A 12,860-nucleotide genomic window follows, 5' to 3' on the forward strand; every position below is an offset into this window, starting at 1 on the left:
AATGTTGTAAAAATGCTTATAAAAAATGTATGCGACTTTCCAGTAAACTTTTTTGTTTGTTTGTTATAAGTAGGAAAATTTATGAGAAATCTTATATAAAATATTGAAATCTTAGATATGAAAATAAAAATGTTTATTCAATAGTTTTCAAATTATGGTGATTTTGATAAATGTTATCATGTACTTATAGAAAATGCTTATATAAACACTTTGTTTCTACGGTCATTCGTTTTTGAGTATTGCAATCGAGTATTGTAATTTACAATTTGTAAATCAATTTCAGTAAAAGCTGGGTTTAAATTAATTTTGTTTTCTCCAATTATTTTGAAAAGTAGGTACTATTAATTTCTATTTTTATCTCTCAAACGTACCAACTAAATCCAAATTTCTATCAGAGATCGCCCTCAAAGTTTAAATTCGAAGCATTTTCCAAATACTTTTCGTGTTAATAGACAAAAAAACACTCTTCATTGTAAAATCAATATATTAATCATGGGTGTTTGATTCTCATATGAAAAAAATAGGTTGGTGTTACCATAGAACACACCTTAAATGGTATAAAAAAATCAAAATATTTGAAAATATGCTTCTTAAAAATTGTTAAAAATTACAAAACTTAGAATGTGAATTACCTAATTAAGTATTAAAGGAAAAAAAAGGGGGGTGAGCATACCTGGTGCCTCTCTGTGTAAGGCATTAGTCTATACTTTGTTCTCTATAGTTTTCATTATTTTTTAATTATTAGTAATTTAAAATGTACCTAATGGTCCTAATATTGTTTTTACTTTTTACAGAAGTCAATTTGAAATAGGGTACTCTAAGACAGCAAGTTAACTATTTTTCGGTACAGTTATGCATTTTCCTAAAGGTGTATTATTATTTATTATGTTTGATTAATATATGGATAAGTAAATATTGATTTAGAGAATTTTAAGAAAAACATTATAATTAATATTGCATAAGTTTTAAAACGTCTATAACACAATAATGAACAAAAATTGGGTTAAGATGAAAATAACTAAATAAGTCTGAAAATAATACATTAAAAAAAAGTATTTCTTATAAATGTGTACCAAAATAAATACAAAATATTTAACTGAGTCTTGTTGAGTATTATATAAATATTATACCTGTGGTTTAATATTGGTCTAGAGTTATATTTTCAAATAATAAATACATCTGTCAAATATTAAATCACAACAAAGCAATAATATAAAATATTAATTTATATATAAAGTATTTGCGCTTTACGGATTGGTTTGTTTTCTAACAATTCATTTCATTTGTTATTATTTTTTAATAATTAAATTGTTTAAATATCACTCAATGTTGTAGAAATTATTATTTCTCTTAATTCAGCTATGAGTAATTTTGAAAAAAATATCCAATAATATTCAAAATAATTCAAACACAATCGAATTATTAATTAAGAAACTCGAGGAAAAAATTCATAAATAACATGACCAGAATTATATAACTTTAAAGATCTTTGTTTGGAAATTCAACAGGAACATTTTTACTATATTTTATTATTATTTTGATTATAAGAAAAAACGTTGACATTTACATATTATAAAAAAATATATATTTTTTTAATAACTGTCAGCATACATAATATTAGTGTTACGTACACATTGCACAATATAAATTATTTATATTAAATCTTTCGAGTACAGAGTTCAAACGATATACTCGGAATTTTTTGTATACTTTTTTTGTGAATATAATAATAATATATTGTTATTGGTATTCATTTAAATAATAAAAAGAAATACGAATAATAGACCGATAGACGATAAGCAATGTCGTCATAAAATTAATAACATAAAAAAATTACATTAAACAAATTATAAAGAGTTCAGCGGTTATTATATATAATATATTATTATAAATATACAGAGTGTCTCACCGTGTATATCTCCATCATTTTTTTTTCAATATATAATATTTATATTTGAAATATAATTTGAGAAAATAAATGCTATACCTAACCACCAATACTTGAAATGAGTAAATATCCAATTTTTTGTTTTCGATTTTCTTGGCAATTCAAAACGGCCTAATATATACGGATTTATTCATTTCCATTGGGTAGTATTCGAATGAAAATGTATACGTTATTGGCAGGAGAATACCAACTATATGATATTAAATAGTATAATATATTTAATGACGTACCAGCCAGTATATACAGTGATACATATAAAAGGCGTACGGATACTACACACTAAGTAATATTTACATATTTACGAGGACAAACACCCTGTATATATTTTATATAATGTATACTATATACATGTATATAATATAAATATAATATATGCAATAATGATGTACAATATAACAAATTATGTTATTGTGCAATTCGATCTGGAAACGTTTAATTGTTCACATTATAATAATACGATGTATATAATATTACAATATAAACGTTATGAAATCGAAATATATATTATAATATACGAATCGCAGATATAATGATATACACGGTGCGGCGGCACTTTGATTACGAGAAGAGAAATTATAATATACAATAATAAATAATATTTTATATGTACATATACATATATATATATATTTAACGTGGCACGCATAATATACGCACACGTATATCGTATAAACACGTACACAATAATATATACAATTATAATAATTATTATCGTGTGGCCAGCGTAGATAGGTATATAATATTATAATATAATGCCCGGTCTACACGAGGCTATAGTATTTCAAGCTAGGATATAGTAAGGTAGTACCTATTTCCGGTGACTCTTCTGGCTTGGCACAGGCTAGAGTGGTTTAAAATGTTTACATCAGTCGCCTGATATTATAACTTATAGGAATTTCAAATCAGTGCGGCGGTGGGTATGTTGCTACTATAGCTCGAGTCTAGGTATATCCTGGCTTGAGACACTAGCTTACAAACGAAGCTAGTTCTGCTCAGCACTAACTTGCTATATCCTAGCTTGAAATATTAACCGCACGTAGATCAGGGATAATGGATGATATTATTGGACAATTATTATTTATTATGTGAAACGCGTCTGCAGCGCCGCTTACCTGCGCCACCATCTGCGGAGGGACCGAGCAAGTTGTGCACCCGGTTAGCGTACAGCACGAACGTCGGATACGGTATGTCGTACTTCCGAGCGGCCTGTGACAGCGACAAGCCCTCCTTGAGCACGGACAGTATGGCCTCGGCCATCGTCTCTGGTCTCCACGACTTGAGCGGACCGCGCTCTCTGAACCGTAAGTTGTGCACGAGGCTCTGGTTGGTGTTCCAGCACTTTTGCCACATGGACTGCAGTTGGTACTGGTAACTGTCGGCTGTTAACACAACGATAGAACACACCGGTTAGTGAAGCGCATAGGTATATAGGTATCTTTCCAATATTATTAACATAGATAAATTAATAATTATCATATCGAAAATTATTGGTTTTATAATACATTTTAAAATATTGTTTGACTAGAATTTATAAAACAATGAAGTATCTATATATAGATAAGTATGATAGGGTTTCCAAGAAATTTTCTTTTTTACAAGTTCTCAATCGCATACGTATTTTATATAATTATTCTTAACTAACATATATCTGGAAGAAACAATATAATATATATTAATATGTGAAATTACGCTCTGTTGAACTTACGCGCAACTGCGTGGGTTGTACGGGGTGGGAACTGAGCGCTGCAATAAAAAACGGACTGTACCTAATACATTAATATCGCACATTTAACAATATTGTGTGCTGCGCACGCCACGACGGCGGCAATACTATATAATATTATTATTAAAATGCCTATACATACGCGATTTACATTTAAGCCCGGATGTTGCGTACCTATACGTGTGTGCTAGTGTAATATAATATACGGAGATTTAAATTTTTTTCTTCAATATAAATATAATATAATATACGAGTCGATGACGTGCGAGTTTTGCGCACGTGCATGGCGGACGAGAATTTTTAAAATATATAATATAATCGAGACAGCCTAACCCCGACCAAATCTAAAACGTTGTACACTACTACACTATATAGTATATACTAACGTAAGCAAATAAACGACAAAAAACAAATATATATACACCATATTAACATCTATAAACATTATTTCGACTGTGGCGTGTTAATTTTAACAATGCAAGCTGCTCGTTTGTTGTCTATGTATATATACGTGACTGCGAGACTACGCACACACACACACATTTATGTTTATATTAACGTTGATAGATGAAGGGGGAGGTGTGGAGGTAACAGGAGGCGGTTGTAGAATATTGTCAATATACCGATGCACTACCACCGGGTTACAATATAGGCTGCGCTTTTATAATATATGTTATGCATAATAAAATGTATAGTAATATAATACATATAAGTTTCACTATATAAAAATATGTAATCTAATTATTATTTACAAGCATCGAGTGAACCCATAACTACAATGATTCAAACACTATGCAGTTACACAGTGCACACATACTCTGAGACAACAACCTGCAACATAATTCGCGGACTTTCGCCTACCTGCAAACGCTGCGATTGTTGTTCGTGCAAAAAAACGCGCGTAAAAGTCGAAAAAACGTATATAATTTAAATTTATTACAAATTATTAATATATACAGCGTGGTAAATAAGGGGTGCAAAAAAATAATAAAAACGGGATACAATATAATATACATATTATATACACGAGCATCTATAATATACATATATAGATATTATGCATTATACGTACACACGCAATTTTTTTCCATCGAATATACCGATATTATTTATAGCGCCGCGAAGGGAAAAAAGGGTCAGGATGGCTGTATTAAAAAATAATTGGTAATAAATATCTTATTAGAAATTTTGTGTCAATCCATATAACCAAGCTGTAGTTTATTGACACTGGAAAATAAAAAAGGGGCGAGTGTTTTAGAATTTAAATACAAATAAAGTCTAATGTTGTATGGAATGTAAACAATGTGACCGACCACACCAAGTAGTATAGTAATCAATATTTATTTTTTATTGCCTATTATTATCGAGCAAACACTCGAATGTATAGAATTTCTAGGAGAGTTCGGATGGCATTTATTGAAAAGCTCAAGACAATATAGTAAATAAATAATACACTAATACATTTTCCACGGAAATCGATGATATAAAAATGTATTATGATTTATTATGTTTCTATTTTTTGTGCAAACGATATTAACGAATTGTGTAACATGAATAACAATAATAATCATAATCATAATAATATACGCAAAGATTGGGGTGATTTTGTTGCATGAAATGCATATTTTGCTTTTATACGGATATCGAACCTATAGGTAGATAAATAATAATACGTATAAGTATAATAATAGATATAATGGCAGATGGATAGCTGATATATACTTAATATCATATATTGTATAAGCGTAGGTATAGGTGCCTATACGAATAAACGGCGTACCTATAGCAATATGTATATTTTATGCAATTGGAAAATAAATCGATCGAGTTTATATTATACATACCTACTATATGTAATATAGGTGCCCATATAATACGCACGTGGGAGTGGGGGGGGAGGTTCAGAATACTAAATTTTGATAATTTATTTACGACTCACGGTGAACGATTATACGTATATAAATATATTATATATTATATCCCATGTACGTACAAGAATATTTTATTTTATGCGTATGCATATTATAATGTAGAGGTATCTGCGATGTATGTATCAATATTTTTCTTTGAACGTCGTAGTATAATAATAACGTTTTCGTCGGGAAATAATATATTTCAACGAATAAAGAAGAAAAAAAATGAGAAATAATAACAACAACGGCAATAATATAATGTAAGCAACAGAATAATATGTATAAAATATAATATGTTACCGGCGTCTGCGCGCGTGTGTCGTAATGGCCATGTCCATTCATTAGCATTTCGTATAATAAAACAGGGCATTTAACTATTGTACAGTAAAATTATGTACTATGTAAATTGTTTTATGTAAATCCATCACAAGTCGCCGCACTATAATATTATAATATATATTATATATATATATATATAGCGCGTTCGCTATTATAATATATATATGATTGCTGGTCTACGCCGAACGACAAACACATTGTGTACGTATAATATGCCTTGTATATTTATTGGACGCACAATATACATACCGCCGATTTCTCCCGTCCGTTTACTATAGGTAGGTACTACACCACTTCACTTCGCCACAGCATGAATGTATAATATATTATTATAAGGTATATATAACACCCCACACCGCGACCACCACCATCGCCACCACGGTATAAGGCAAATAATAATAATAATATTGTCTCCCGACACACGCTGCACATACTTATTATTATAATAATATTCGGTTTCCTTTTCCTATATATCGTTACACACGTTATAATATCGTATCTTTATAATGGGTACATAGTTGTGTAGTAGGTATGTATATATACGTATAATATTATATAGGTACGCGTTACTATATTATAATATAATATATACAATAATATTATATATTATGTGTGTATAAACTCATTAACCTTTCGACCTCGGTGCAACGTTGCAATGATAATGGGTGTATATACTGTATACGGACGAGGAACAAAAAAAAAATAGGAGAAAAGGGCGAGAGAGAAAAAATACGGGAGGGGACAGTATATAACACTGCAGCGGGATGGGGCTAAGCCCGTTTGTTGTATATCCCCTGGGCCCTGGGTGGTGAATAATGTACGATAGTAGGTACCACCACTATATTACGCGCGTTTGACCGCTCGACTCTATAATATATATTATATAGTTAAATTTTTAATAAGTTCCCGTGTTATACGGAATTACAATTTATTCGCATTATCCAGAGGGGTACCTATATATAGGTGCCGTCTACAATATTATATTATACATGCAACAATACCATACGATAATAATATTACGAAAGATGATCATATTATATTATACAACGTGCAGCAGTGCGGAGTAGCCAGGATTTTGCTTTGGGAGGGGTTGATAATATTGTGTTATATAGGGAAGGCTTAACTAGAGTCCCTCAAAAGTTTGGTATACTGATGCCGTGGGTATATCACCACATTTTAGAATTTCGTATACTTTCATACAAATTACAATTTGAATATTTGGTCACGTCATTCACGTCGTAGTAATACGTAATACGGTCAAAACTCACAAAACACTGAGACCGTTTTAAATTTTTATGACATTTCGGAGAGGGATGCAGCACCATCAGCCATCCCTGGCTACGCCACTGCCAACGAGCAGTATTTCTCTCACGATCTAATATTGTTAAAAAACGGAATAAATTGCTTGTTTCTCGCACCTTCATATATCCACTCAGCAGACTAGCGAAAATTCCTTGAAACCGCCAGGTGGTATATATGTACACAGCACACGGTGCACACGATGTAATATTATTATGTAGGTAAAAGCATCGTATTGTCGTTAACGCGTGAGTCGCTCAGATTACAACTGTCGAGCGGTCGTAGTAACCGCGGTAGGTAGGTAGGTAGGTATTAATATTACTGTAATATGTATTATAATAATATCAATCGTTAAAATGTTAAATAAGCCATCGTCACGCGTGATGCGATACTGGTATAATATTATATTATTATATAGGCGTGCGACACCGTCATCGGTCTTTTAATTTAAGGCCTGATCGATTAATTTTCCATAATGTGTATGATTACGTTTTAATAATTTCTCAACAGTGGACGGGATGTCGGTAGATACCTAACATAATGTTGTATTGTAACGATATAGGTAGGTAGCGAATGAAATGCTGCAGGTATATACGAAATACTGCACATAAGTCATCGTTGGGCAGCTGAGTAAATCTACGCGGGACGCAGCAGGTCGCGGTGCAAAATTGCAAAATATAATAACAATATAATAATATATTTTATGTAGATATTTTATAGATAGCTCGTGAGGCATTTACTTTGAACCAGACCGCCAGCTGCAATACACCACAACACACGGTATAAATAAAATAACGGGCGAGGGGTGAAGAGTGGTGCAGCGACCGGATTTCGTTCATAACCATTCATCGACGAAATAGACGAATCGACGAAATTTCAGTACCAAAGTTGGTAAATAATTTGCTCGTTATTATAATATTATGTGGGTGATTATGTCCTATTATATAAAGGTGTAGATATATAGGCATCTGTAAATTAAGCCGAAAAAGAGAAATACAGATATGGCACGTATTTTTTTTAAAGGCACGAAAACGATCTAAAAAAAATATTTTAATATTATACAAATAAAATAGATAAAAACATTTTAAAACATTTCAAAAGTACGTGACAATAAAAAAGTACAAAAGATCAAATTACGATAGGAATATTTAGGAATAATGTTACATATTACGTCGCACTACGAGAAGTTATCGCTCTCATAAATTCATTATAATGGCAACTCAGTATATAGGTACATAAAATTATCTATAGGTAAGTACATGTATTTCATCATTACTCGATGTATATAAACGATATATAATATATATAATACATATATACTATATTATATTTAATGTTCATCATGTATTCATTGTAGATGTTCATGTTTATATAATAAAATATTTGTAATATAAGTGAATAGGTAGATTATTATTATTTGTTCGATATCACGATGTTATTGATCGGACGGAGCTCTTCCTCGGATATAGAATTAATTATTTTCAATTACTCCAAACTTAAAAGGGTAGGTGCGCATGTGAAAACAAGACGACTCTATTATAGAACTTCTCTCAGGTCCTATTATATAATAATAACATTATTGTAACAATATTATTCAAAAACACTAAAACAATTACCATCTAAGTTGGAAGTTTCGAGTTGCTAAATGTAATTATTGTATGCGTCCTATAATTTCACGATCACCACTATATAATACAGAATCTCTTCCCGCGCTGCAATAAGGAAATTTCGCAGGAAATGTACGGAATATACAACGGGTCAACCTGTCGACGGGGTGTCTTTTTTTTCTCCAACAGTACGGAAAAAATTCCGTAGTGAATTAGAAAAAACCCAGATGCAGTAGGTATAGGTATAAAACGGTCAATTGAGCGGCGCACAGGATCGAAGGGCAGAAAGAACGACACCCGATGCGCCTTCTCAGACGGGTGCACTACGGAGACCACGCGAAACGCATTTCCGACGACACGTCCACGTGGGTTTTTTCCCCCCTCCCACCCATTGCCGAACGGTTGTTTACAGTCACTAATCACACTACCGTTGACCGGCGCGGCGGCCCAGCGCCGCTTGCACGTGGTGAGCGGTGCCGTCAACAGATACGACGGCGGCAGCGGTGGCGGTGGTAACTGTAAAGTGTAAACGGTGGCGGCGGCGGCGGCGGCAGCAAACGGTTGTTTTTGTTGTTGTATTTGTGGTGGTGGTCTATGCGGACGGCGGCGGCTGTATAGCGATAATCTTCCGCCGCCGCTGTAGCAGAACGAGAACACCACCGCGCCGCCACTAGCAACGCGCGTCGAATGCACTTTTCTCGTATTGCACACAATCAATTGAATCGGTCATTTCAATAACGACATATTAAGTCACCGATTTTTCAATACCTATTGAATTTTTTTTAAATTTGATAATAATACACGTGGTTACGTATTCTGTGTAAAAACTACATATGTCAGACTAATATTTAATACACAATTTACTACGATAAACTATAATCACTGCAATAACTACTCAAGTCATTGACAATTGACTTGTGTAGTTATTGCTGCCATTCAAAAAAGTTAAGTTGTTGTTTATTTTAGAAAAAATATGTATTTCATCTTGTGTAATATTATTATAATAGTAATAAAACTACTAACACTTCGATGTTTATCTATTTCATTTTATTAATTTGACTTAGATTGCATATTATATTATATTATATTCCCTGCAAAAACAACGCAAGTCAAATATGTTTTATCTCAATTTGATGCATTTTGATAAAAGTTGGACTATTTAAAAATATGGATTATGAATATCAGAAACCATAAAAATAAATTAGTAAATAGGTGTTAATGCAAAAAAAGTTGAATTTTTGGAGTAGTTAAGTTTTTTTTAGTTCCTGTAAAGTTTAAATTTAATGACTTATGTCGTTATTGAAATGACCGATAAAATAGACATATTACATATTATTATTTTTTTTTTTTACACCGCCGGTTTTAATGAACACCCCCCCCCCCCTAATTCACCCTTTGTAAATAATGCTTTTGTGATGATAGTGGTTGATTCTATTTGATATTATAATATTACATAAGTAGTAAATAAATCTAAATATTTTCTTCTTCTTTTTTTCTAATCTCTATCTAATTAATGAGGTGGTCGCGCTTGGGTTTAGAACACCTCAGAAGCAGCGTATGCAGATACATAATATAATTTACTGTCCATGCTCTGCATATCTATTGTATATTATATTGTATACTACATCCATAGTTTAAAAAAATATCCGACGTAATGCCAAATTAAATATTCTTTGAATTTATTGTGTTAACTCTTATATAATTAAATGGAACAAGTAAAATTTTTTGACGTTGGATAATCAAATATTCTATAAAATATACAGTATTATAAAACAGTATCAACGATCTGTAATTCATTTTTTAATATATGACATATTATGTATAATAGAGTAATAGACAAACGAGTTTGAATCCATCTAAAAAAGATGTTCTTATGAAATATATTTAATATCTATACCAGAATAGAGAAGAGTAAAAATATTTAAGATTTGGTTTTTGATAGATTATATTATATAATCATATTAATCAGGCACATCGAATTAAATATATAATTATTATGATATGAAATATGGGAATTATTCATCAATATAAAATATATATAATTAAATATATGTATTATAATTATATATATAATATATTTAATACAAGTGTTGAATTATGTATAGGTAGTATTTAGATTATAGATATTCAGTCAATCCAAAATAAATAAATTCCAAATAAGATATTTCGAATAAAAAAATGTATATAATATTATACAATACAGAACAATGAAAATTGTTGAATATTGGGTAGAACACGACTCTACACCGAATGTATTTTTTTTACGAAATATAAACATGCCTTATAAATAAATAATATTATTGAAGCCAAAATTATTTTAATAACAACAAAAAGGCTTCCTAAGATAAATACTATACATATAATGTATGTAATATATATAAATGTAGGTATATATTGTATAATCATTATTCATTATATTATAATGCACCTATATATGATATAAATATTAAACTTACATGTCATTGGCGAGGACGTGGATGCGAGCCAGGCTTGAGAACTTTCAAACATTTTGGCCTAGAATCACAAAATAAAAATTGAAAAATAAAATTGTGTATACATATTTTATTGTATAACATTAATACATTCAGTCTATCATATGACATATATTTTTTAATACAAATAGTACCTAAGAAAAGGGGGTGGTCTAAATTGTAAATTAACTGCATTTTAAATAGCACATAATATAGAGATCCAACAGTTTTTTCACCCTGATAAATTCCTACTTAACCTATATGGACTTATACGTTTATTCACTAAAATGTGTAAAATACTTTACGATTAATTAAAGGTTAAAAGCAAAAAGTTCATGGTTAACCTCCGACCTCCCAACACATTAAAAATAACCAAAAACCTTTGGGGAACTGTGGCATCATCTCCCCAAGGGGAGTGGCGGAAAACCTAATAAGACATTTCTCACTCACCCTATAGGCTGTAAGTATGTCGTGGCGAGTACAAGTCAGTAATGCTATTTTGTGTTAACCTAATTCTTGTACCAGATATTATTTACCGTGTATAAAAAAACAACAAATACATTAATTCATGTATACAACCATTTTATCTCATTTCGTACTAATATAGGCATTGCATTATAGGTAGGTACTTTAATATTTCATGAAATCCTGGTAATATGTCTATTAAATAAAATAGGTTTACAATTTAAATTGTTTCATAATCCCGAAGCTTTTAGCGTGCACTGACGCGTTGTAAAGTCCTGAATTTACAATTGTAAATACGTAACTAGTATCGAGAACAATAAAAGATATTTACATTAAGTATAACATATTACACACATTTTTATAAATTCAACTATTACAGATTATATTATATTTATCTCGGCCCAGAATCTCAAATGAAGTATATGGCCACAGCCAATGACCTGGAGTTGTGCAAGTATATACTCACCAATTGTCGGTCTATGAACTTTTAAATTATTCTGAATATATTTTTACGAATTTGTTCACAATTCATAATATAATTCGAAACATGGGTACAACTACACTTGGAAATATTAATATGCAACGGAATATTCATAATCGATATTTATAATATATTATATAATATATATCAAAAGGTCATTTGTATACAATAAGGGTAAATGTCAAATGACCTCTTTATATAATGTCATACCTAACCTTCGAATACGAATAACGACATTACAATGGTTTATTTAATTATTTGTTTTCTAAAATTCGTTCGAATTGCAGAGAAAAATACCGGTGAAAAATTGTGATACTTATCAACACGGAAACACCAGTTTTCAATGTGTGAACATAGAGTTAAACCGAATAATACCAAAGGGATATGCGATTTGGACTAGAAAACAATTTATGGAGAAGGGTAGGTTAAGTTTGTATCAGGCTTACGAGGGTCAATGACGTGGTTGGGATGCACAGGTCAGAACTTTACGCGACAAAGGGTGTTTTATCGTGAACATACTTTTATTTTTATTTTTTCCGTATGTCTGGAGGCGTCGCCCGTCTCGACGTCGTTCAATTTTTCAACAAAACCATAAGGATGAAAATTGACGCGAG

At 31.1% G+C, this 12,860-nt stretch overlaps 1 protein-coding gene across 1 annotated transcript in view; it reads right to left on the minus strand.

Moving 5' to 3' along the window:
• The window catches only part of LOC100163259 (protein bric-a-brac 1), a 44,632-nt gene that overhangs the window by 10,355 nt on the left and 21,417 nt on the right, over window positions 1-12,860 (minus strand). Inside the window, exons 2-3 of the mRNA XM_016802429.1 lie at window positions 11,286-11,343; window positions 3,061-3,327 (exon numbers count right to left, since the gene is read on the minus strand). Coding sequence (XP_016657918.1) covers window positions 3,061-3,327; window positions 11,286-11,343 — 325 coding nt within the window. The remainder of the gene's footprint in view (window positions 1-3,060; window positions 3,328-11,285; window positions 11,344-12,860) is intronic.

The sequence above is a fragment of the Acyrthosiphon pisum genome, chromosome A1 (genome assembly GCF_005508785.2).
Source record: "Acyrthosiphon pisum isolate AL4f chromosome A1, pea_aphid_22Mar2018_4r6ur, whole genome shotgun sequence".
Lineage (NCBI taxonomy): Eukaryota > Metazoa > Arthropoda > Insecta > Hemiptera > Aphididae > Acyrthosiphon > Acyrthosiphon pisum.